Genomic DNA, 27,311 nt, shown 5'->3' with positions numbered 1-27,311 from the left:
AACAAAGCAAATAGCTTTCTAGAAACATTCAGCTATTCGCTTACATTGACAGTCATTGTTGATGCCTTCCGCACAGTTCTTTTGCCATCAGTAGTCACAAGTGGTGGGTGATAAGACAGAATTGCTTGTACTCTCAAGCTCTTCCTACGACAGTGTCACCATCGTTGGAAGCTGCAATAGCTTCCCCAAGAACATGCTGAATACCAATTTGCTTGCAGATTTGTTGGTAAAGTGCCGCAGTCAAAACATGTACCATTGAATTCCCAGTAAGGCCAGTATGTGCTGCAGTTTTCTTTCCTGTATTATGTTACAGCTGTTTAATGGACCACGTTGGCAAGACTGAATAGCTTGGCTGAAACTTGGTCGGCTTTACCACAGAATTTCATGCAGTAATTGCTAGAGGGTACTCCGACGCTAGTGTATACCGGAGCTGCAGCGGGGGCTGTTCAGCCAGCATGGGAATTATGCGAAGTACATGGATTTGCTTAAAATTCGTCATTCTGGCTTCAAACGGCTTCTTGACTTTGTAAATTTCAGGTTTCGAACAAGGGAATTCTAGCACAGAAGCCCAACATTGAAACCATTATGCCACGGAAACTTGCATCAGCAAATGACTAAAAATGCCCTTGTGAAATTATAGCGGGCAAGCCAGCGCCTTGAGACGCTTGGCACGCTTCGATTTGGACACCTTGACAAGCTGAATTGTTGCAGTTAGTAGCGTTTAGTAGTAGTGTAGTAGGAGTAGTAGTAATTAGTAACAGCGTGCATATTCGCAGCGTCTTCTGTGCTTCAAAAAGTTTAAATTGCTCTGAAATTTAAGACAATGAAGGCATATAAAGCACAATAAACAAAGCCAAAAGCACGAATCCACAAGCACGAATAACAGACAAATCTATATACTTCCCATCATTCCCATACTGACTGAACAATTGCACTGCCAGAGTTCCCCCTAGTAATTATCGTGGGAAACTATGGGTTTTCATTAAAAGCATTTGATGATGAGTCGAGGGATCCCGAGCAGGGGGTGCACTCGTAAGTCTTATGTAGTTAAAATGCCAGAGTATTTGCACCATTATGTACAAGCAAATGAACTAACAGAAGGCCCTAAGCACAATAGATCCTATTTCAAACTTTCTTTCATTCCATGTTCTTTGGAGAGTGTGGTGTCTCACATGCACGCTAGCTTGTCAAACAATAGCATATGAATGGATGCAGCATTAGCCATTTGAGAGTGTTAATTCACTTTCATGTTTGTTCCTTCGACAGCTGCACATATAGAAATCAAGCAATCCCTTGCATAAGCTTACAACTGCATATAACTGCGTATGTTGCAAAACTGCAGTAACTGACCACAGAAGGCTGAAATGACCATGTTTTTCAAGAAAAACAAAGTGCATTTGTCTATAAGCAAGCTGTCAATGTGTGGTCACGTGAATACCTATATGCTATCAAAGCATTACCATAGAGTTGCATTTTTCTTAGTTATCTGCTGCTTCATCCATTGATTTAAATTATGTTCGGTATAAATGTCTTTGTCAATTACACGAACGTAAACAGAAACAAAACCTTTACAAGTACCGTTGGAAGTCTTGAAGTTCGTAGTACAATTTAGCAAAACTTAAATGGGCTTATCTCTGCATTCACATTTGGGCACTGACTCAAACATTTTTCTCTACTTCATCGAGCAGAGGACAGTGCTGCCCTTCAACTGAAGCAGTTACTGCTCCTCAACGATTCCTCAGGTAAGAACTCGTAACCAGGTGTTCAAAGGCTTATTATAAATGGAGACAAGTTTCTCAAGCATCAAAAAAGTGTTTTGTAGTTCAGCAACCACTTCAACCGAGGTGATGCTGCCTTGCACTGGATAGAGTCAAAGTGGTTCGAGTCGAGGTCTTATTAATAGGAGAGTTATTGCCCAAAGCACTACATATCATGGGATAAAAGGTGTTTCCAAGGTTGACAACTACGAATAGAAAACAGCATCCTGTGGGATATATTATTCAAGTTTAAAGATTATCATAGGTCATTTGATTTTTAAAATTTTTGTACTTCTTTAAGTTGGTGCCATAGTGCATTTTGCTGTGTGTGTGTGCATTCTTTTTTTTTTTTTAAATTGGAGCATGCGATACGAGGCGGCAAAAATGTACAAGTTCCTCCATATTACCACAGGGTCATGCAGACTGTACTGAGCAGTTTCAATTGAACATGCTTGGCTATCTCAAATTTGGAAAAAAAAATAAATATATTGAACAGGTTTAAAGTTACGGAATTTTAGCAAAGTAGTCAGGGGGCATAAAAGTGTTATGCAGCACACAAAAATGAAAACATGCATAGCTAATTTTTTTTTCAAGGAAAGACCTTCACATGGACTGCTAAGTGATACAACAGGTGTCTGTGGCACATATTTATAACCATGTTCAGCACTTTGTGTAGCACACCGCTTCAGCAGAAGCATAATACACACCACGAAACGCACCTTAGTGCTTGAAAACACACACAACAGACGTGCAGTGGTAGCCAATTGCTCTGCAAAGCCTTTGTGGCCACATTTATTTAAAAAAAAGAAATTCTTGTTGGACAGAACTCCTCCAAACCATAAGTAGCCTTGCACCATTCACCATCATTCTTGCCCATGTACAGAGCTGCGGCTCCTCATGGTAAAATGAGTCCCTTGTTCTCAGACATACTTAGCGCACATGAGTAGAAAGCATAGAAGGTAAATAAGTTGATAACATCGAAATAAATAATATGCTCGACAAACAAAGCCCAAACGCAAGGGGCTGAAGTAGACTTTAGCACTCTTCATTGACCGTCTGCTGCAAGGAAATGATTAACCTATGTTGGAAATAGCACCATTAAAGAATTTATGCTAAATCTACTGAATAATTTAACACTTGCTAGGGTACAATTTTATTGCGCATGACTCATTCCCATGTCCATTTCTTCTTCTTAAATGCATGTGCTGGGTACTCTGCCAACAGGAATTGCACAAGATGTTCTTTGTGTTCTATAGCATTCCATACACTCCTAAAGAGAGTGAAATCAATCTTCTTAAGGTGTAATTAATCCGTTGGGCTGCATTTAGGCTAAAAAGTAATATTCATTTCAGTGTGTTCTGTTTGACTAAGGGAAGGTTATTTCATCAAATAGCTGCTGCCTTCAGTAGATAGCTTTTAACAGCTATGGCATCGACATCTTGGATCATTATTGCAGAAGCTTTCCAATTGAGCTGCCTAGTGCAGTGTTACGGCCAACCTGTATAAAACAAAGCTGTACAGGTGTCCCTAGCTTCAGACAGATAATCCAGTGTAGTTGTACTGCATAAACAGTACAAGAATACTCGGATTACTAGCCTACGACAGCATTTCCCAGACAGCAGCACCTCATGAATGAAAAGTTGTGCTCTACGAGAACTTTCAAGTACTGATCCTTCAAAGTCCTTGCCATTCAGGCTAAATTAGCTTGCAGACCCTCTCAAAGTTGAAGTTGCTATGACAAATGCTCTGTCAACCTGCAGACAGCCAGTTCCATGGTACCCCATTATATTATTATTTTGCCTACATAGAAATCACAAGTGCCATGAGGAATTCAAGCTGTGCCTACTTTTAACAAGAACAGCCATCAAATGAGAAGGGGAAGAAATTATCACCATAAAGACAACTGCGTACAGCAGTGCGAGCGTCATCACATGTTGATTGTTGACCACCTTCCTACCCTTCCACACTGTTTATAAACATGTAAAATCTTTCAGACTTTTATAAAAGATGTCGGACTAGAAAGGATTTCCATTCCTAGGCAAAGCTGCTCTTGCATTCCTGGGAACAGATACTGGACAAAAACGTGCTGCAGCAATTCAAAGTAGAAACTGCACAATAACAATTCAGAACAAGAAAGGAGGGGGGTAACTTATCACGAGGAATGTATGCTGAGTGGCAGAAGTTCACAGACCATGCAAGTGACCATCACCAGTTACAAGTACGCCAGGCTTCTTGCGGAAAAACGCCTAGCATTTGTTGCCACAGGAAAGTGCGATATGGCACTTTGCACACTGCAAGTTTTTGAACACAGCAAGGAAACGTTTCCAATCTGTAGCCAACGCTGCCGTGAACATGTGAGTCAATAATTTGCTGCATGCAGTAGAGAGCCCACAATCTCGTGTAAAAAATAGTTCTCTCTCTCCCTCTGTCCTGTGGCTCAAGGAAACCCCCATAGTGCCCCCATCTATGACGTCGTACACCTGTGCAACAGCTCTTAGGTGGATCACGAGTTACTCAACGAAAGCTGGCACATTTGTGTACAGCCCTCCAATTTTCTTGTGAATGGGGAAGCGGCTACTGTTAACCCATTCTGTCACCACTTTTTTGTCAATTTTGAGCACTTTTGTCGGATGCTAGCCTTTAAGGGTTACCATAAATGCACTGCCGAAAGAAGTAAGGAGCAATAGGAACAACATCACTATCAGCATCACACCAGCCAAGAGGAAATGTGTTGAAAAGGAATGGGGTAAGTAAGCATTGTGCTCTTTATATCTCCATTTGCAATTAAGTCGCTTTCGAACATTTTTGCAGGAATAGTATACTGTCTGGAAGGCAGTGCACTCACTAAAGTGCATGTTCAATATTGATAAAAATGCGTTTTGAGTTCCCTTTAAACTTAAGTGTGCTTGGATGTGTCTTCCCTCTATGATATTATGGCAAAGCAATGCTTGCGACACAGTTTTAAGTTTCCAATGCTCAACGTTGACCAGCACAGACCAAGGCAATAACTTGCTTGTCCGTGCATTTAACACACACAAAGTCCTTTTACTCGGCAGTGAATACTTTTCTCTAGTTGCCCAAACTTAATTGCACATGGACATACATGATTTTTGATGGACAAATGCTGAAAATGTGAAAAAGTGCACCCGCCCCATCATCAACACTGCTGCTTGCACGTCGCTCAATTAAGTGACAAGAAAAAACCTGGCCCGAGCATTCAGTACACTAGTGCAAAAGCAAAACGAAACAATATTAATTAAACTGTTGTTCCACCATCATTTTAAGCAGTTTGTAACATACAAGCCTCTACTGCTTACAGCTATGAAACTCTGCAATGGCTACTCAACAGTGCAGTCCATGTAACTGCTCTATCAGACTTTGATGCACAAGCAAAGCAAACTTGTGCATCCAAATTGTGAGCTTGCAATGCAATCTGTTCAGTGGCAGCAGAAAGAACTGCTGAATTCACACTTAATGAGAAAAAAAAAGTGTTTCACCACACAACACTGCAAATGTATTAAGCCAATTTTAAAGGAGTACTGACATGTACTTTCAAAGTTGGAGACTCTAGCATGTGCTTCTTGTCATGCAAGAGGATCACACTTAGCAAGTACTTGAAGGTTGCAAAAAGCTTAGTTTAATTTCACAAAGTTGTCTCAAACTGCTAGGTGTCATTAGAATTTCAGCTTGTCTATAAACTACTCACTGTTTACGGATTACACAAGCCAGGTAGCATAAAGCCCCTTAAGCTTCGTAAAGTAGCGACACTTTCCTCCTCCGCCTTCACTCCTCCTTGTGTCTCCTCTCTATCATGCTCCCTTCTCGACCGTGGCGCCACCTACACTGCTCGAGTGTAGCAACGGCGCGAACATGTGCTCTTTGCCACTCCGTAGTCGCTTCTCGAGCAAAAATGGCGCTGATGCACGACGTGAGGGCCCATGTGATGCTATTAGGCCAATAGTGACGTGGCGTCGGCCTCGGCCTGAACGCGCAAGGAGGTGGCGGCATTCTTCAAAGAGTGGCACTACTTTACGAAGTGTAAGGGGCTTTAAGGTAGCAAAGCTGGTAGCGACACCTGGTGACACAGTCCCATTACAATGCATTTGAAAAATATGTTCAAGAAAAATCGCAAGGACTGCATGTTCATGATTATGTCACTACTAATGATTTACGCCAGCAGTTAAGTAGGAACATAGGTCACGGCAGTAGTACTACCTTTTTGTGTTCTCCAGTTAAACTATGTGCCACAAGATGTCGCTACCAGCATTGTTGCTGCCATGTAGCTTTCCAAGTGCTAATATGTTTACAGACAAGCTAACGCTCCCTAAAGTTATCGTGACAGAGAGGAAAATTTTCTGGTTTACAGAGATGGAAAGGCTGGGTATGGTGATGTTGATCACAGAAAACAAACGCGAGTGCTGTGCACGATTCTTGTGGACTGCAGTTGCATGTGGCAACCACAGCAATCACACAAAGCAAGCCTGTGTATATGCCTCCTTGGTACCAATACAGAGGCAAATTTGTAGAAACGGGTATTACATAATAAATTACCTAGGGTGCTTTGGCACTTGCCAGTGGATCTTCCACTGCTAGTTCATGTCAGTACTCCTTACAGCTTGCAGTGCAAGCCATCTTACTTGGTCTGCAAACTTCGGAAGCCACAGGATACTTAGCAGCTCTCATTTGTCTCCTCAAAAACAACTCTTCTCACCCTGAATCGTGCACCTCTGCTGCAAGTTCGATTTCCTAAGCAACATAAAAAGCTCTGTCTGCACGTGCAGCAGCAGTAGCAGCAGCAGCTATGGCAGCAGTGGGGAGCAACAGGGTGTGGAAATAAAGCAACGGCTGCAGCTTCTTGGACAAAGCCTATGTCTCATTTTCTAGCAGATGCAGCTGCCTTCTTCGTCCTTCATCACCTTTGGCGGTTCTTGGGGCTTCAGCGGAACAGCTGGTGGAGGGATGACGAGTTAAGGTGACTGCCACACGCAAACACACACACACTTCATTTTCTTCAGTTTCTTCGCGTGATGGTAGGTGGGAAAAAAAGCCACCACACCATTGACATTCAAAGTGCACAGCCTGGCACAGTGTAGGGAATAGTTTCTCTATTCTCCAAGGCTGCGTTATTAACTTGACAAGCAAACACCAGCTTGCAATGTCACACAGGCCAGCCATTCTTTTCAGAAAAATGAAGCAAAAGGTACTTTGCTTTTCTGCATTTTACTTTTAAGTGCTCCGCGAAGTTTCCACCTTTTAACAGTTTGTGAAATGCAGCTTTGCATGTCTGCAGTCCAACTTTTTCAAATACCACTTACACGTGGTATAAAGGAATACACTATGCACATGTGCGCATGATCAATTGGATGCCTTTTGGCTGCGCACCTGTGTCGTGAAGACATTCAGCTCTTCCATGACTCCTGAAAAGCTGCTGCGGGAGGGCACATGTATCATTCAGCCATACAGCAGATGGTAGCAAAACCAGAAGACTGACGTGTGACAAAAAGTTCAGTGCCACACAGCACTGTCAAAGTACAATCAGATCTTCCAATTGTCTCATTTCTGCCTACCTGGTAGATTTAGAAGAATGAGGCACAATGCAAGCTTGATATCTCCTAAAATGTTTTCAAGGTGGAACTACTCTCGTCTATAAACCTTGGCTGACTGCTGGAAAACAATGGAAACGCTGCAATAAATAGAACTGCAGTGGGCATGCATGCAAACTCAATGCAAGAGCTTTTCCTCCCCTTCAACTTTGCAGAATATGATTCGTCCCAAGTGGAAACAGCACAAGGCGAGCTACAACTTGGTGCAAGGCAGTACCACTGCCATCTTGATGTTTTCTTAATTTAAGATGACTGAAAACTATTTAAATTTAGACCCAATGTGCAGGGGAGGCCAAGCTTCACTTGTGCAGAACATGCAAGGCACACAATCGGTCAATGAAGTATGTGGCTTGGTATCACCTGAATATTGAATTACAGGAAGTGCTACAAGGTTTAAGCATGGTAGCAATGGCCATGCAAATCTTTTTTAAAACAACTCCAGTACAAGGACGGTGCAAGGTGAAATACTGCATTGCAATCTAACCAGGGTACAATATTGGCAGCCAAAGTGTACTCGCAGATGCAATCTGAGACTAAGCTGTTGTGAAAAATGTGCAATGAACAAAACTCTAGTGCTTGCAGTCATTTCTACAACATAAACTTGGGCAGAGAACTACACAGGGGAAAATGCACAAATCTGCACCAGCAGTCTGCAAATGTGACAGATTACGTCCGCGGCCAGCGTTCCTCGCACATCTGTCCAGTTAAATGGTCGTCAACATGATCTATACGTTAGCACAGTGAGCTCTCATCGTGTACCAATGTTTCGTGCAATCATGGCTCGCACCTAGGTGCATCAACACTATTCAGCTTTGCACAACTTGCAGTTAGACTTGGATTCCAACGCTGTGTTCAAATGGTAGGTGCTAACATTGCCTCTGCCTCAAATATGTGCTCAGGAACTTGACTTTCCTTAAACAACAAAAGCTGCCAGTAAACAGCTTGGAAGAAAGCAATTTTACACAGACAAGAATGCCAAGAAGTATGAAAAAAAATTTATATTCTACAAAATGAGAACAAACAGGGACACAGAATGACAAAGTAATGCAGATCAATGAGAGACAAACAACTCGTAGAAGTATGACAAACTTCAAGCACGCAAGTGCCTGTTAGAATTTAAAGAAAAAAAGAAGTGAACAATGGCTGCTCCTGCAAATGCAGAGCGGATTTGAGAAAGGCTTAAATAAAAGTTTAGACGTAGAAAAGCGCACCCAAATAGCTAACAATTACAAAAGCCCCTGCGTGTTTCTCGCCTCTCTACAGCAGATGCTAACTCGTGTGCACTGACGTCACATGCACGCACTTTCAATGCCTGCAGCTTAAACCACCGCAAGAAAACAGAGCACACCACATTACAGCCAACTTGCCAAGAGCATGATAAAAAAAAAAAAGAAAGATCGCTGCATCAGTACCACCTGCGGCACCTGTATTCCCACTTTTCATCTCATTTTTCATCACTGTTTAACGCACTCGGTAGCACTTGAAGATCAGCAGTTGCTCATGCCTACTGGATGTTGATCGTACGCACGAATACACGCTGCCTGCCATACAAATGCCAGAGATAAACTGCGTGTCTGTGTGTCATGTGTATAACGATGCGCATCACGTTATGGCGGTAGTGGTGGACGGGTTAAGTGCGGCACAGCAGAGCAGCGGGTGTGGCGTGGCTGCCTTTTTTTTTCGTTCTCTCGGTTTTTTTTCCATGCAGGCCCGGCCTTAGCAGGCACAACCGCCTTCGGGACGCGGCGTTTCCGTGGGGCCATCTTTGAGATCGACGTCCACGACTGGTGGTGAAGAGGGAAACAGAGGATGGGAAGGGGAAGGGGCTTTGAGTCAAGGAGACCAACGAAAACAAACATGACAAACCAAAATAAGCAACAAAAAAAAAAGAGTGTGAGATGATGCACACCATGCTGCATGCAGGAACAGTAGCAATCAGATAATAGGGATGTGCGAATCAAAGGTGAACTGACCATTTCAGCTATAAATTTGAGTGCGAACAGAATGTACCAAATAGTGCTTGTACGCACTCCCGAGGCAAGCAATTATGCGCCTATTCACATACGGCTAAAGTGACATAGGGCAGCCAGAATGAAGATGCACAGTGCACCTGTGCCTTACATTGACAAGAGTAACAGGTATTCAGGAATCATGTATCATTGTTTTCTTGTTCACCGGTCAACACTTATCCTTACACTACAGAATCTAATTATTATGTGTAAGTTAAGACCATGTATGTACACCCATATTTGCCGAGACCAGAGATGACTGAAGAACTGATAAGATTTAATGTCCCAAGGGTTACATCTAGGGCACAAGGAGCATCATAGTTTCATAGTTTTAATGGCTTCTGATAATTTTGGCCGTCTCCTGTCTTTCAGTCTTCAATAATACCGCTGCAGCGTGGGTGTTTTACTACATTCCAACCTGATCAAGCTGCAGTTTTGAAACCAGAGTCAAACAATGGCTAACGAAATATACTTCAAGTATTCGATATTCGCACAGCCCTACTAAACTAACCATAGCGACAATGAGCAAGAAAACAGCACACACCAGAATGAGTAGCCAAAAAGGAACAGAAAGATAGGCAACACATGCTGCACAAGATTCAGACACTTTGTGAAAAAAGGGGAAAAACAACAACATATAGTCAACTGCAAGATAACCACAAAGAAGAAGGGCACTACAGCAAACAGAAAACAGCCTGATGATCTCACTTTTTGCAAGACCCTAAGCCAACAGTACAAGTAAGAATGCAGCTGTGAAACTGTGCTAAGCCACCGACAACATTTCATGTGCCTCAGACATGCTTGCAGAACACAATTGCTGTAGGTGGCAGTGCCATTAGCAAAGCAGTGTCAGCATTCCATCACAAGCACACCTCGCTGAAGCAAGGTGGCAAAGAAGAGACAGGCAAGATGATGGTGTAACATGATAAGGCAATGACAAAGTGCAGCCGCCTATAAACTATTGCAAGGCGTGCAAATGCCTGCACTCCACAGAGTGCCAATGCAACTGCTGTGGCTGTGCAATGCAGCAAATTTTTGCAGGCACTGTGATGCCAAAAGGCAGGGCTTCGTGTCATGTACTATGTACATTGTTTGGGCCTGCCAAGCCTGCGTCTGTGTTGTAATGAGGAATGTCTGCTTTCAGCAGTACATTGCTGTTGTGGAAAGACAGCATTACATTTGTATGCCATGCACCAACAGACGGTAGTTTCACCATATGAATTCTAGTACAGTGCATCATCGGTACCAGCAGACATTTCTGTTGGTGTGCCCAAATATTGCAGCAGACGACACGAAGCCATGCCTCTAGGCATCACTGCACCTACGCAGGTTTGCTTTGCACGGCACTGCACGGCAGCCACACTGGTGCTTCGTGGAGCCCAGCCACGAGTTCGCGTGCCCTCCAATATTTTGTGGGCAAGTATACAGTGCAGCCCACTCTTAGGAAACAGGCGAACCAGATGCATATGTGAATTACTCCCCCACTATTCTGGAAGCATCCAGACTTCATAGCAGTGGTAGGCATTTCTAGCTCCTCTCTGTGCATGGCACATTGAAGCAGGTTATGCCAGAATTTGTAGCTCGAGTGTTTTCACCAAAGTCTCAGCCACAGTGTTTGCCTGTTCCCTCAGTAGACTGCCCTGTACATGCCACAACAGTCTTTCCAACTATTTTCCTTCTTTAATACTACTGCATGAAGGTGTCCTAAAGTGCTGCAGCCTCTATACAATGTGCAGAACTTCAGTAGCCTACCAGGCTCAGCCTGGCTAACCTGCTTGCCTTTCCCATATGACCTCTCTCTCTCTATGATCACAGCTACGCAATCGAGGGAACCAAACTGCACATGAACAGCACGGTCCGGCTGTTTTAGGACAGACAAGGAAACGCAGGTTCACGAATCAGCAGCATACTGTTTGTGGGGATAGACAAAGTGTAATTCCAGTTGTCTACTGAAGGCTGCAATGTTAGAGTTAGCAAAACAATTTACATATTAGCCACAAGTGGTCACAATTTTGATTTTATCAGCGAAACACAAGATCACACAGTAATACCAGAGCGTAACAGAATGGTTCACATCAGGTCGGTCTGGTTCATATCAGGTTGGTCTACCTCTGCTTTCCGTCAACAGACATTTTCGTGCCACCAGAAGCCCCACTTCTAAATATGGGGTTTAATGAGCCACACATATGCTGTGATGGGGGGCTTCAAATTAACTTCGACAACTAGGGTTCTTTAACGTGCCCCTAAATAGGAAATTGAGCTGCAACACTAGGGTCTATCTATGAGGGCTTGTAATGACAATAATGGTGCACCAAAATAATATGATAAATATTTGTATACACCTTAACCCCACAAAGTCTGAAGACGATCTCACATCAAAGAAAATTAAAATCACGTGTTCACATTTATCTCTGGCCATGGCAAGTATACTGGCATTAAAAAACAGCAAAATAATAATTGATTAAAATTGATTAGTATGGCAATTAATTAGTAATTCATTTGGTTAACTACAAACAACTGAAAACTGCTTTAAGCATATCAAACATGCTAGTATGAGCTCTACATTGGGCTTCCAACACTTCAGTATGAGTTTTTAGCATCAAATTCAGCGTATCAAAAATTATATGTTGGGCTTTGTGGGGTTAAATACCAAATATAACTGCTGGAGTTACGTGCTCCAAAGTGACAGTTTAACTATGGTATCGGTGTGAGTGAATTAGTTTTGACCACCTCGGTTTCTTCAGCATATCTCAGAATGTCAATAACCAAGCTCTTCTGCATTTTGCGCCTATCAGAAAGTGGTCATCATGACCGAAGCAGAAACCCGCAATCTCGCCCTACCTTGCAGATGCATTCCCATGACAATGAAAGCCCATCAACCTTTTCCGCAATGAAAACTGGTGCCAATATACTTTCTAAAAATAAATGTCTTGACAGGTGTGCTAGTAATCACATATGAAAGCCTCCCTAAAGTTTGGCCACAATTAAAGTAATGGAGCCGCCAGTGTTCACACAACGACTGAGCAACATGTGACAGCCTCGTCACATAAGCATGGCTGCCTGACTGAAGCTCTGCAAATGCTGCAAGCTCAACTTTACAGAGAACAGCTGTTAAGGATTCAATACATGAATCAACGTTTTCTTTGTCTGCGTGCATGACTGATATTTCTGAGTTCACTGCATTAGTGACAGCTGCGATGCGTGGCCTGTGTCAGTGCACAGGATGGGAGGATATGAGATTACAGGTACATGCTGCCGCAGAAATTATTCACCTGATCATTCATGCATTCAGCTGTTTGCGAGTGCTGAAAGAATAATCTGACAAAGGTACATAGCAATGGATATCAGCAACGGCAGTTTTATATTAAAGCATAGTTCAGCACCATTTTTTTACCTCCCTACGTGGCTACAACACAGGACTGGTGAAGTTTTCGCATATGAGTGCACAGAATTGCACAGGTATAGGGAAAAAAACATCCATTCACTGTGTATGACTCGGTGAAGCGATAACACATGCAAAGACCATGCGAAGATGAAGTGGAAACTGTGTGGAAAACACATTCAACGTGCTTTCAGCATGCCGCCACTATGTTCATTTCACACCGTGCAGTACATTCAGGGCTGAATGGTATTGCACGTTATTGTAGCTTGAAGCAGTCACTGCATAAAACGGATGGATGTTGTGTGGCAAACCTCCTGGCACATAGTATACCTAATTGTCTGCACAAGGATGGATGGTTTGAGTGAACTGTTATCTTACCATAAATGAAAAGTACATAAATAAGAGGAGAAAGAAAAAGGACAGGTTGCTACCACATAACTGAACTAACAGCACGAGGCACAGCACACACCACCAATGTTATTCTAGCTTTCACCAATTCAGTCGCAATATGTCAAGGAGCGAGATGCATTTGATGGAGTGGCATTTCCAATGCAGACAATAGTAATATCATTGACACCAGCTGAAACACCATCACAGAAAGTCACAACTGTTACATATTTATTGCCTAACTCATTCGCAGTTCTCAAGCCGTAGTTTGAACTATGGACACAATGCTCAACAGCCCATGGTTTGTGGGCCCACATAGGCAACCTTGAAAAACAACCTCAGTGTCAGCATGATGGCAATGATAATCTCCTGCTCTTATCTGTCATGTTATCAGAAACTAAGGTTAATATGCAGCAGCATGTACTTGAGCCACTGTAACATTGTGGTCGTCATGAGGCATAACATGTACGGGCAGCCACCAAGCACCGTCACTCGGCAGATATGCCCAAAATTAGCCAGATGTAGTAGTTGGTTTTGAGTCCTTGGATGGCCCCACTTTCACTTTTACAGCTGCCTAGATTATTTTCTTAATTATTTTAATTGCTTACATTAACCTGTTTTGGTCTGGCCATGTAGCTATATCTATGTCTGAAAGCAGCTGCCCCAGTTACAGCTTTGCAGGTGCATTTTCACACAAATGATGGGGTTTCAAATCCACATTCGAGCTGCATATAAGAGACGCAGTAAAGATTTACACATTACTTCCGACCTCTTCGGTATTCCTAAAAAGTGTGCTGGAACTTCATGTGAAGGTTCTTGCACTCAACCTATGTTTAGGACGGTGGCCAGGGTGTGCTGTTGGCCCTTCGGTCATTCAGAATGCCAAGTAAGCGCCATGTGTCCTCCACCTACGATTTTGTACCAACTTAATGCCAAGAAAGAAATACCCTTCTGGAAGAAAATGGTACTGCCTTCTTGACCTGTCCTAAAGATGTGGTCTGGCATTGGTGTATAAACAAAACAGTGGGAATATGTGTATGCCACCTTGACTCTCGAAGCTAAATCCTCGGCAGTACTGACAACTTTCAATTCAAACTGCAAAGCTGAACATCCTAAAACTGTGCAGTAAGTTACGAGTGACACTGCAGTAGGAGGGGGGGCTTCGGATTGAGTTCGACCGCCTGGGGCTCACTTAAACTTAACACATTCTTTTTTTTTAAATTCAGCCCCAAACTTTTTCGAAGAAAGTGCCCTGGGCGTTGCCATAACGCTCTCTGGGATGCGCGACTTGCGCATGAACCCCTGCGCGAAAGCACTGCAGATGCTGCCGTGCATGCCTCTGTGCTCCCACACCACAGTACAGAGAGGAGGTTCTCATTATATGAAAATGTCTACAGAACTCACGACCTCGTGCTTAGCGGCAAAATGTAGCAGCCACTGAGCCCCCAACAGTGGGTCAGAATTGACCCCTGTGTCCAGGTCTTTCGTAGACAATGGGCACAAAAATTGTGCAACGAAGATAGTCTAGTACAAAAGAAGGAGAGACACAGTCTGCAAAAGCACAGTGCGACGCAATGCTACATCAAAAGTGCCAGAAATTGAAATGGGGTGGCTACTTGAGGTTAATGAGAACTTGACTTGCATTAATTCAGCACATTACTATTGTGGTGCCTCCTTTTGACTCCCAATAAAATTATATCAAATGGTATGACACGCTAAATATCACTGAAATGTATTTGATGGCATGTAAAACAAAAAAGAAAGTGAGGCAAGGAATGAACTAAACCTTGGTAAACGTCACAACAAGCCCTCAAGAAGCCCAAGTGCCAGCATATAAGGTAGTCCCGGCCATTAATAACAAGGCTACTTAGCTCACCACTTGCTTGCCTTTCCTACCCTTCTAGAAAATGTGGACCGAAGGGAATGACACCATTTAAAAAAAAAAAGAAGTGGGAACGTACACAAGAAAAAGTAGCCACTCATCGAACATGAAAACCAGAATGCTAAAAGGATACTGTCTTCTTTCGTTCGCTCCGTGTTCTCCATTCCTGGTAGGGCAGCTGCCACACGTCTGAAGAGCTGCATGACAGAAAGGTGGATTCAGCTTGATTTCACAGGATTGCTTGGCATGCCATGATAATATGTGGCATAAGTCGCAGCAAAATTACTCCTATGATTCACAAGGCGAATAAAATAAAAACAGATCTAGATTTTCTAGAAACAGCTTGATTTGTCTTTGAGACATTTGATTAATTTGAAAATGAGAAAAAGTAAATTTCCGAATTGGAATGTACGTTAAAGGAAGCTACATAGTAAAATGATCATAGTAAGGACCCAGCTGTAAAGGAATGTTTTAGGGACTTTTGCTAAAAGCTTTCATTAAACAATTTTTAAACACTCACCTCAAAGATCTATAAATAAATTGTAAAAAATTTAAGGTCCCAATTCAGTGCTTTTATGAAGTACTGATTTGCAGGATAACAAGAAACACTGCAAAGACAACTACAAAATTGTGGCCTCAAATACATACAATAAGGTCCACTGTTAGGAACATTAAATTAGTACTTTGAGACTGACTGTAGCTTGGTTTAGGAACAAAGGCCTTGGCAATAATTTTTTTACCATTGCAGGTGTACTTATCGAGACATATCGAGCACTTCTTTTCATATGAAGTTTATTTATTTATTTATTTACCCTGAGGGCTGAAACATTACAGAGGGGAGTTCGTTTACAATAAAGCAAAGTAACTACAAAGTTCACATGTTCACGAAGTGTTCTCTTTAAGAGTAGACCATACTGTACCAACCACAATCCACACACATGCACATAAACCTGTATAAACAATACATTCACAATCAGAAGCAAGATTTCCTGAATTCCTCTAGCAATGATTTTTGTCACTGCATCTAAGATGCAGCAGTTCCACCATCTAATTTGTGAACTGATGGCAAATTGCATGCTTCGTGAAAGCAGTGTGGATTTTTACAAGTTGTCCACATTTTTTTCTTTACAGTGTTACAATGCTTGAAAATTAATAAGCTATTAAGAACCTGTAACCTATCAAGTTACTACCCATGCCAGAGATATTCGAGATTGTTTGTTTTTCATTTTCTATGAAACATATATAATAAAGAACTGAAGCTGTATGTACCATATATATTTCATTGCTATTTACTCATCAGCATGACTCACAATGGCACACATTGTATGTATATGCGAGTTAAATGAATGATATCCGCAAGCGAAAAAACTTTAATTGCAGCCCTTGAGAAAAGCTACAATGCCAACTGTGTTGTTTTTATTAATGTGCAGCTATTGTAGTTCACAATTAACGGCACAAACACACTGCAAGGAAAGTCCTGCCTCAACCCACACAAAGAAAACATTTCTTTTTATTCATGTGCTGACATTTCCTACGATCGTTTCGGTTAAGTGACATATCCCCTTCAAATGCTGTGTGCACAATTTTGCACACCGAGATAGTGCATGAAAAACAACAGCACTTATGAAAATAACATTTAAGGCTTGTCACACACATCTTGAAACACCCTGGATAGGACCTGTGCTGCAACGCTGTGTAATACATGGAAAGTGTTTTAGTAAAATGATTTGGAAGGTAGACTGGGTGTTCGCCCTTGGTGTTGCTATGTCGTTGCATAGCGAGTTCACTTCTTTCATTGTTTTTTGCCACGCTTTACATCTGGCACATTTTTTCAAGTGGCTGGATAGTAGCTTTTTAAGCATGCTACAATATGAAATAGTGTTCTCATATCTGATGCACCTGCAGTTGTCGCATAGAATCCACATTCTGCAAACTTGAGAAAACTCACTGGAGAAGTTAAAATTCTTAACTTGTTCTGCAGCTGTATGCTTGTCACGGTTTTGAAGACGCAAGAAATGTGGCGAGACTAAATTTTCAATGGACAGAATTAATTGGCGATACAGTACAAAATTGTCAGATGTTCCTAGTGAAAATCGCTGAAGAACCGAATACTTGTTGAACACCAGACATTTCTCCTTGCCTGCTCCACAGAAACTTTCTGCTTCATTAGTGTGCTATTGCTTACCACCTCCTTGGGGTAAGTTGCGAGAGTTGAAGTGATAACTTGAGACGTTGCACCAGTCCGCCGACTCTGATGGAGTACGTGTAAAATTTTGGTGATGCAGTTCCCCACAACTTTGGCGCTCGAATCACATTCAGTGGAGAACTTTATGCTGGACGTCTAAACAAAAATGTCGGTGCACAAGTTCTTACCACAATGTCTGCAACTCTTTCTTCAAAAAATTGAATTCTGTGGTTTTATGTGCCAAAACTGTGATTTGATTGTGAGGCACACTGCAGTAGGGGGCTCCGGATTAATTTTGACCATTCGGGGTTTCTTAATTTGCAATTAAAGCGAAGTATATGAGGATTTTTCCAGTTTACCTATATACACCTATATACACCAAGGACAACACAGGGGAAAATATTTGTACTTACTAACTGATTTAAAGAAATGATAAATTAATGGCAATGAAAGTGGATGAACGAACAACTTGCCGCAGGTGAGGAATGATCCCATGTTTTCGCAATACCCGTGCGATGCTCTAACCGACTGAGCTACCGCGGCGCCGTTTCCCCATCCGCTTTCTTGGGTATTTATGGTTTTACTACTAGAACTAACCTTGGGAATGTTAGCCAGTGCCACCACTCACAAACCTTGGTGGTGAATTCGGAATATCCTTTCTGCCACAGGTGTCAGGAGTACGTGATCTTTTTGGGTGAAGGCAACTGGTCAATAAACCCACACGTTACCTGAAGGCATCAATGTTGCCGGATTCGAGACTCTCATTATGTAAGGACAAGAAGAAAGGGAGTTAATCAAGGGGCCGATTTTTATTAATCATATCATGAGAAGCCAACAAACAAAGACACCAAGGACAACATAGGGGAAATTATTTGTTCTTATCAATTGAATTAAAGAAATAATGAATTAATGGCAATGAAAGTGGATGAAAAAACAATTTGCCGCAGGTTGGGAACGATCCCATGTCTTCACATTACATGTGCAATACTGCATGTGCGCGAGCATCGCACCCGTAATGCGAAGACGTGGGATCGTTCTCCAGCTGCAGAAAGTTGTTTTTTCATCCACTTTCATTGCCATTTATCATTTCTTTAATTCAATTAGTAAGTACAAATAATTTTCCCTCTGTTGTCCTTGGTGTCTTTGTTTGTTGGCTTCTCATGATATGAAAAGCAATACGAGCATTTTATATCTTGTCTACGATAAATTAAATGTGTGCAGAAATGTGCTTGAAGAACATCACTTATCTCCTCTCGTCGAGAAGGCATAGTTCACCTACCTGCTTGACGTTGTAGCCAGACTTTGCACTGGTTTCTATGAACATAACATTGAGCTCTTTTGCCTTCCTCTCGCCCTCCTCTGTCGTCACCTGCCTGCAAGTAAAACATAGAATGCATATTAAAAGAAATCTCAGAGAAAAGTGCTCTAGCATGTGCATCTACCAGACACTTAAACCTAAACTTTTCAAACAACTACATTAAGCTTGCCTGTGAGACAACTTTACGTGATTAAGCATGAAACTTAGAAAAGGACCACAAAGTACATGAAATCATAAAGAAACTACAAATATCATGCAATGTGGGACATTTCAGAGAGCAGATGTAAATTATGATTAATCAGGAGATAAGCTAACTAGGTGACAGATGACTCCATTACGTAGTTTAGCGACAACCACATAATTAAAACAAAACCAAAGCTACAGCATGCACTTCCTTTATTCTAGCATACAAAGCCGTATGTTACACAAGGACTGGCAGGCCTCGTATGGACATAGGAAAATGCAACACTTACATGTGGAATATGTATTATTACCCATGAAAAATAACAGTAATTGACATACAAAGACGACTGCGAGCTGACAGTGTTTTCTTTGTTCCTTATGACTTGTTTATGAAAATGAAGTCCTCCATTTCTCATAAAATATGCATTCTTTTGCTGTCGATTCTTCACATCAATAGAAAAGTAACCTAAACACTTGAGCTTTGGAACACCCTCCACAGACACTATTCCTTCCTGAATAAAGCACCAAATTTTTTATCCTTCTATCTTTCAATTTAAAAATATATATATAAAACCAGAAATAAAAGGTTCTTACTTAATTTCTTACGTTCTCGCATACTGTGCACCATCTAACGCAAGCACAAACACATACTTACCTCTTGTCAGAGAGGTCAGTTTTGTTGCCAACAAGCATGATTATAACATCATTCCCCCTTTCCGTCCGCACATCATCTATCCACTTGGATGTTTGATGAAATGAGTTGGCATCTAAAATAGGATACAACTGTTACTGACTGTTGATAAATGGATCATTTAAACCAGAGAAGCCAATAATCTTTGACAACTTCACTGAACGTTAACACTGAGAAGAGCACATGAGAAAAAAAATGAAGGATCAAGATGCATGCTTGTCATATTACTTGATGGATATCAGATTTGCTTTTCATGCATCACTACAAACTGAACAGCGATTAAAAAAAAGGTTAAATTCTGGGGTTTTAAGTGCCGAAGTTGCAGCTGCATGCTGTAGTTGAGGACTCGACATTAATTTTGACCACCTGGCGTTTTTTAATGTGCACCCAATGCACGGCCCATGGGTGCTTTTGCATGCCGCTTCAACCGAAATGCAGCTGCAATGGCCAGGATTTTCTGCGACCTCGTGCTTAGCAGCATAACACCAACCGAACGACGACTGGAACATGAAAATTCCTTGTTAAGTCTATTTGCCTTTACGCTACTGCTAAAGTTGTAGTGCGAGAGCAAACAGGAAGTTGTAGAAACAGTGGTTGTAAATGGGGAAGTATACCCCAATGTGGCACTGCACATGCATGAAGATTAACCTATTGATTGACTAATCAATCAATCGATTGATCAATAAAATCAAACAAGCTTTGCTTGGGCTATCCTGAACACAAGGCAGACATGGCACAAGTTTCGAGTCCACTATTTCTAAGCTCCCTATTGCCGCAGATCTATTCCACTGAAAGCAAATGGTAATTTATCTGTTCCGCGTCCATCAAATATCAAAAGACCACTTCCCCCACAGAAACTCAGATCTCAGGAATACAGCACACGGAAGTCTTTAACAGTGTGCCGTGCACAGATTCAAAGATTGTTCCATAAGAAACTAAGCTTTCCTGGGATACTAAGTAAGCTGCTATAGTGGTAACAAAGCTTGAAAAATGCTACTATGTACAAAACTGTCTGTGGAATACAGCTTAATTGCTTTGCACAACCATCTGAGAGCACTGAAATGACGTGTCAAACATGCACACTAGATTATACAAGATGAATTTAAATGCACAACATGGTCAGCCCCTGCGCTGTTTGAAGGTATCCTTGTGCACAAAAATCTAAATCATTACAAAACAAAACTTGGAAGTGTTGCAAATCACATGGAGGATCACTTCACGCTGATTCAGGAAAAAACCTTAATGGCACTAAAACATTTCTATCCAAGAGAAATTTAAGAGCAGAACATGGTGACAACTCACTGGTTATGTCGTAAACAACTACAGCGACAGTAGAATCCCTGATGTAACTTGGAATGAGGCTCCTAAATCTCTCCTGGCCTGCTGTGTCCCACAGCTGTAGACGAACCTGCAAGACAAAGTGTGCACATGAAAGGAAGAAACTAGATTCACCAATACCCTTTGCAGAGGTGCTCTTTATGTTGCTTCCATAACTAAACTACTGTAAAATTAAAGATAGTGATGAGAAGTTTCTTTTCAGCATAGCTTACAGACATGTCCAACAAGTTAATGCAAAATGATATCCATGCTAACAATAAGCCATTAATATGTTCAAGGATTAGCCTTCCTCTCTGTTCTGTAACCTGTTCACTACATTTGAGAAACTGGTCAAAGGAAGGGGTACCATAAAAGACGAAAAAAAAAAAATACAGTACAATAATAAGTGTATCTCTCAAATGCTCTTTACTTAAACTATGACGGACTTTTATGGACTTAAGAATGATTGGTATGACGTTAGTTTCAACTGGACTCTGCTCAGGGGCACTGGGTCATATTGACAGATGCCAATGGCACAAAAATTTTTCCAGTACACAACTAGTACTACTACTACTGCTAATAATAATAATAATAATAATAATAATAATAATAATAATAATAATAATAATAATAATAATAATAATAATAATCACTCCAATTTTCTTGTGCTAGCTAATTCCAACTAGCGCCTGCAAGTTTTCCAATTTCGTCACCGGACTTAATTTTTTTGCAACCTAGACTGCGCTTCGTTTTCTTGGCCCCTATTCTGTAACTAAAAGTCTTCCAGTTATCTGCCCTGTGCATTACATGGCCTGCCCTACTCTCTTGATGTCAACTAGAATATAGGCTATCCCTGCCTGCTCTCTGATCCACACCACTCTCTTCCTCTCTTAACAATGCATCAAGCATTTTTTGTTTCATCACCCTTTGTGCTATCCTTAACTCGTTCCAGAGCTTTTTCTTAACCTCCAAGTTTCTGCCCCATATATTAGCTCCAGTAGAATGCAATGATCATACACTTTTCAATGACTGTAGTAAGCTCCCAGTCAGGATTCAAAATTAAATTATGGGGTTTTACGTGCTAAAACAACTTTATGATTATGAAGCACGTCGTAGTGGGGGACTCCGGAAATTTGGAACACCTGGGGTTCTTTAACGTGCACCTAAATCTAAGTACACAGGTGTTTTCGCATTTCGCCTCCATCGAAATGCGGCCGCCATGGCCGGAATTCGATCACGCGACCTCGTGCTTAGCAGCCCAACACCATAGCCACTAAGCAACCATGGCGGGTTCCAAGTCAGGATTTAATAATGCCTGTCGTATGCACAGAAACCCATTTTTATTCTTTAAATTTCCTTCTCCTCTCAATAACTGAGCCTAGATAAACTTTCTGCTGCACAGACTTTAAAGGCTGACTGGCGATCATGAATTCTTGTTCCCTTGCCAGGCTATTGAACATTATCTGTCTTCTGCATATTATTCTTTAACCCTTACTATACCTCAATTCTTTGTTGCAATTGATTCCCACTGTTGCAGAACAGTATGAAAATAATACATGCGAGTAAATGAAAATGAAGAATGCTCTAGCAAAGCGAGCAGATAAACTATGTATGCTTTTAACTATTTCGAAGGCATATTGCAGCATTTTTTTATTGGAATGACATACACTATAGAAGTCAAATTTTAATGATACAGTAGTCCACAAGGGTGAAGGTAACCAGCATAGTACTTCTAAATCAGCGTTTGATGCTTTACTAAAAATGGTAAATATGGTGAAGAACGTGGGACTGCAAACTTTATATCCAGCTTCTTTTACTCTTTCAAAGCTTTTTACACTGTAGAAATAAGTTTCAGTAGCTTTGATTTGTCAAGGATTATATAACAAGCATCAGGAAAAGCAAATATAAATTAATAAAGGGCATCACAACCAAGGTGTGCAGCTTCTCTCGCCTTGACATATGAGCAAGTTGACAAATACAAGACATTGAAGTACTTGTTCGCCAAATGAAAATATGAGGTAGCAAACTTACTGTGCGGTCTTCTAGGTACATGGTCTTGGACAAAAAGTCTATGCCTATTGTAGCCTGTGAGAAGAATGGAGAGAACTCAGTGATTACAACGAAAACAAACTGCTGTACAATGCCCACATGGAAATGATTACAAGTTTTTCATCTGCAAATAAAGAGGCATATTTTTGCAGCCATGCTACGCAAAATGCATCGGCTAAAGGTGCCTGAAAAAAAAAGAAAAAAAAAAAACAGTGCTGCACAAGACTTTACAAAACTAGTTGCTTTTAACTTTTTAAATCATAATTAATTGTATTTACCTGTCAATATTAACATGTCTTACCTTATTGAACTGCTGTGTACTGATGCTGTTAATTATGGTTTTATTTTTTGTACTTTTCATACAATGTAACCCCTTTTTTTATTTGCTTTGTTTTTATCCTTTCCATTTCACTTGCACAGGAGGCCCCAACAGTGATTACACTGTGGCATCTCCTTCTGTATATGCATACATTTGTATTATTTGCAACAAATATAATATGAATTTTGATTAATAAAACCTGGATTGAAAACAATTCAAGGGGGTAAAAAAACTGAGAATGGGTTTCGCAAGACCACTGCCTTTTATTACTATGTTCTGCAGCATTTTAACAGGCAAAATCAGCATCAGGTGCGATGGAGTGCATCAAAATATTGGCAAACCTTTGTACATCACAGGCAAACAGTATGACAACCTAAAATTCTCATTCACTTTGTCACACGAGAGTCAGCAACATTTGCACAGTGAAGTGCATTGTGATAACTACATCACAGTTACAAAGTTAAAGTTGCAGCAAGTAGCTCTGTAACTCTGTCACTAAGATCTAATTCGTAACAACTAGTAACGACTAGTAATGAATTCAGAGGTGTGTTTTTGCAATGTTCAGTACGTCAAAAAAGATGGACCGTGATGGGGTTTGCAGACATTCTAGCATGAGCAAGTATATTTCAACAATCATTGTGTACCCTTCCAGAAAAAACAGTAATAAAAGACTGCTTTGTGAAAGCAAAAATACTCTACAGCCACAAAGCACTAAATATATCATGCTAAGTGCATAAGCTCTACGGAGCTCATAAGTGCAGATGCCACAGCAATAAAAAAAAGAAGGTGCATACATGAACACATTTGTCTTTAGATATTCAGGAAGCACCTTCAGGCTTTATACAAATGAAGTTCGTGAAATAGCTTATTAAGTGAAACTACAATATAGCTAACATGTGATTCATACTTGGAGTGAGGCATTTGAGTAGTCTTCTCCCATTAACTATGTTGCAGCAAAACAACACAAATGTATAATAAAGAACCAGACTGCCCGATAACATTGCGGGGAGGAAAGGTCAGTCACAAACAACACCACTGTATGCCACTGCAAACACCTGTGCCTCACTGCCTGCTTTGTACTCTTTGTACTGTTTTCTTGTCTTTTTTTTGTTTTTTTGCGGCACCTATGCAACACAGTAAAGGAAGCCATTTGAGACACTCACACCACTTGACATTTCAGATACATTTGCATGAACTTTATTGTTAATGTATGGCAGCATGATAGCTATCATTCTAGTTGTATGGGCAGCTGCTAAATGTAGGTAATTTCTCAAGCTTGACCAGCGCTTGGAGCAGAGGCTTTTAGAATGCTACTTAACATCACACTGGTCAAGTTTTGCACATTCTGCAAAAGCTTATCAGTGTTAAGTTGTATGCAATTATTCCATGTGACAAAAGTTTTGTGAAAGCAAAATAGTTCTTAGAAAACATGCGATACTACTTTTAATGTTGTACATTTCATGCCACAAAAGACCATTTCAAGATTGAAAGGGTGTTGAAAAGAAAAGGCCATTCATGACAGGCTTATCACAGAACACACTACATTGTATCTCACAAAAATGCTGACATAAGCAGTCACCAACTTCTTTCAACGCAGCATTCAGCTTAGCCCATTAAGTGAGCAATAAAGTTCATTCTCTCTCTCAGCACACACACAGATGTAGTGATGGGAAATATAGGACACACCTGGTATGTGTTATCAAAGCTGTCATACATGAAACGTGTAATGAGGGAAGTTTTCCCAACTGAAAGAAAAGAGAAACATTTTCACTTTATTGCAACAGGTTGTACGCTATGAGTAAGTGCACCAAAAGAAGTAGCTTCAAAGCACCTGACCCTCATATGTATACTATCAAGCACACAGAACACTGACATCAGTACTACGAGAATCCGTAGATTTCAGAAAGTCTCACCAAAGTTCTCAGCAGTCAAACTGAGTGAGATGTTGCATTATGATGACAGTTTTACTTTGTGAAAGCAATAAACTTGCACACATATACAGAGCGATGCCCTGTTAAAGGGAACACTTGAGTGCAGAGCACATCCAAATTTTCCTCTCTCGCAAGAGTAAAATCACCTACACTTGCACCAGATAACTTGTGGTTGGTAGCTCTGACTCCTTTCTACGTTGCTGCTCACCGGTGTAGTGTATTGAAATTGCTTCTGCAGTCAGTTGCAGTTAGGGTGGCAGAAAAATTAAAGTCACACATTTGGGTGTAACTTAAACAATGCACCCCACTGTTCATACTAAATAAGACGCACATGATTACTGAATGCTAACATGTGCATTTTTTACAGCGAATCAGTCATATGTTATTTTCTATACTGCCCAAATACCAGCAAGGGCAAGGTTGTTCCTGATATGGTCCAGCAACTTACTCTGGCCTTTCTTATGATATCATATCAGTGCTGCCACATCCTGGAGCAACATTTCCAGTGAGACAGGCAGCATAAAACAGATAAGCACAATAGTGATAAGACTGACCTAAATGAGCAAATTGCTTTACAAAATAAGAACGCAGATGTATGAAAAAAAAAAACAAGGCCGCAATAAAATGCGTCTTGTCGAACACATTCGCGTGAGGCTCGGTGAACCACCTTGCCCATCACCCTTTAACAAAATCGCCGTAATAACTGATGTCAGTTCAACATTATGCACCATTATATATGTGTTGGTTATGTGTGGTAAGCAGCCTTGCGGGCGAGAAATGCTGTCCTATTTGTCACCTACGGTGTGAAGATGTCTACCGCGTAAGTAATACTGCGGCTTCACGCTGTTATATATAAACCGCGGAGAGTAACGGAAACCGAAACCCGGTGCACAGCGGCCTGGGCCGGCGACTTCCGCATTGGTGGCGTGTAGACAACGTAACCAGCTGACAGCATATTAATCATGCGCCCAAATCGCCTTCACGCGGGAGCGCACAATGGACCTGGAACCGCGGCACGCACTCCATTCACACGATCGGTAAAAAGAAAACTAGGTTAGTCGCTTTCATCCGCGCACCTTTCTTGCTGGTGCGTTTTTGTTCTAACCATTCTTGTTCCCCTCTCTCTATATACCCGTAAAGCCAGCTCCCTCCTGCCGAGGTCACTTACGCCCACGCTTCTTTTCTTACCCGGCAGCCAACCGCCTACAGCGACCAGCGGACGCTACGAAAGTAAAATCTATCGCGGCCGTCGTCTGTATTTTACCAATACGCTAACGTCACTGCGTTAACTACTTGCCTATGCAGCTTCCCTATGCGCAAGATTTGCTTTATGACGGTTCTTAAGGCAAGGGGTAAGCAACAGTTATAACTTGCAGATGCGCACCCGTGCTCTAGATGCGGTCGCACCTGTTCTACAGGCGCGCGGCTTCATGTAGCGAAAAAAAAAAAAAGTAGTGACCGCATTCCGGTCGGTCACCGGACAGCGCCCTGGGCAGATAGGCGCTACGCCAATTCACGCGAAACGCAACGTCGTCATGTCCATCGAATTTTGCTCGAGCACTGCGCTCGAGCCGGCGGACCGATCGGTAAAACAGTACGAAACAGAGCGCGGAGGCGTGGACCCTTCACCGCTGCTACACCAATTTTGGTACTCGGTACACATTTTACTGCACACTTTACAGACGTCGTAACATGCCTAGCGAGAAAAATAAAGGCCGGTTCCAATACACACGCCTAGTTTTAATCTTTGGGAGCGTCGAGGGAACGAATCCTCAAAGTGACAGCATAGGCCTAGCCCTGTATACCGCAACGGGACCCTGTTCGCGGCCAAGCGAAACAACGAAGCTGGAGCGAGATTCTTTTCGCTTTCTGGGCTGAGGCACTCGAAGAAAGAGCCCGCGGCGCCGACTTAAAACGAAGCAAAATCAAACTGGGCGCCCATGAGACGCGCACTTCTTGAGGCGATTGCGGAACCGCGCGTCACGCCCGCACCACCACAGACACAGACCGGCCTACGTGGAAGGGGCAGGAAAAGTTCGACTCACCGCTCTGTTCTCCCAGGAACACAAGCTTGAACTTTCGCAGAGGGTTGCCGAAATCACCCGAACTGGACATGACTACTCCTTCGCCCAAGAAAAAAATCACACACACCGGCGAACACGCGCACAAGGTATCCTGGGGACACGAGCCCCCGCACAGATATTTTTTGGGCCCGTCGAATATCAAAACCCAGTGGCAGACCGGCAGACGCTGCGCAATTTTTTTCGTCTCTTCTTTTCTGGGCGTCTGCCGTCGAGG

The 27,311-nt window shown here is 41.8% G+C and overlaps 1 protein-coding gene across 2 annotated transcripts; it reads right to left on the bottom strand.

Moving 5' to 3' along the window:
• Positions 1-2,506: 2,506 nt before the first annotated feature.
• On the bottom strand, positions 2,507-27,290 carry Rab6 (RAS oncogene family member Rab6). Of its 2 annotated transcripts, none has more exons than XM_065450507.2 (8): positions 27,059-27,290; positions 24,769-24,827; positions 22,746-22,799; positions 20,700-20,805; positions 19,362-19,473; positions 18,485-18,578; positions 15,154-15,217; positions 2,507-6,705 (listed from the first exon to the last, which is right to left on the bottom strand). In XM_065450507.2, the coding sequence occupies exons 1-8, from the start codon at positions 27,126-27,128 to the stop codon at positions 6,638-6,640; spliced, it is 627 nt and encodes a 208-aa protein (XP_065306579.1). In that variant the 5' UTR covers positions 27,129-27,290; the 3' UTR covers positions 2,507-6,637. The 2 variants fall into 2 exon arrangements, with proteins under 2 accessions (XP_065306579.1, XP_065306578.1); XM_065450506.1 differs by lacking the exon at positions 2,507-6,705 and adding an exon at positions 8,344-9,144 and having other exon boundaries at positions 27,059-27,287.
• Between the last annotated feature and the right edge of the window lie 21 nt (positions 27,291-27,311).

The sequence above is a fragment of the Dermacentor albipictus genome, chromosome 1 (assembly GCF_038994185.2).
Source record: "Dermacentor albipictus isolate Rhodes 1998 colony chromosome 1, USDA_Dalb.pri_finalv2, whole genome shotgun sequence".
In the NCBI taxonomy this organism is placed as follows: Eukaryota; Metazoa; Arthropoda; class Arachnida; order Ixodida; family Ixodidae; genus Dermacentor; species Dermacentor albipictus.
The sequence above is the reverse complement of the archived record's forward strand: the minus strand, read 5'-3'. Positions and strand labels throughout refer to the sequence as shown.

Coding starts and splice junctions, on each gene's coding strand:
- Rab6 (XM_065450507.2), bottom strand. CDS start 27,128: ATGTCCAGTTCGGGTGATTTCGGCAACCCTCTGCGAAAGTTCAAGCTT. Junction 24,828..27,058: donor GTTCCTGGGAGAACAGAGCG/GTGAGTCGAACT, acceptor CTTTTCTTTCAG/TTGGGAAAACTTCCCTCATT. Junction 18,579..19,361: donor ACTGACCTCTCTGACAAGAG/GTAAGTATGTGT, acceptor TTTTACTTGCAG/GCAGGTGACGACAGAGGAGG.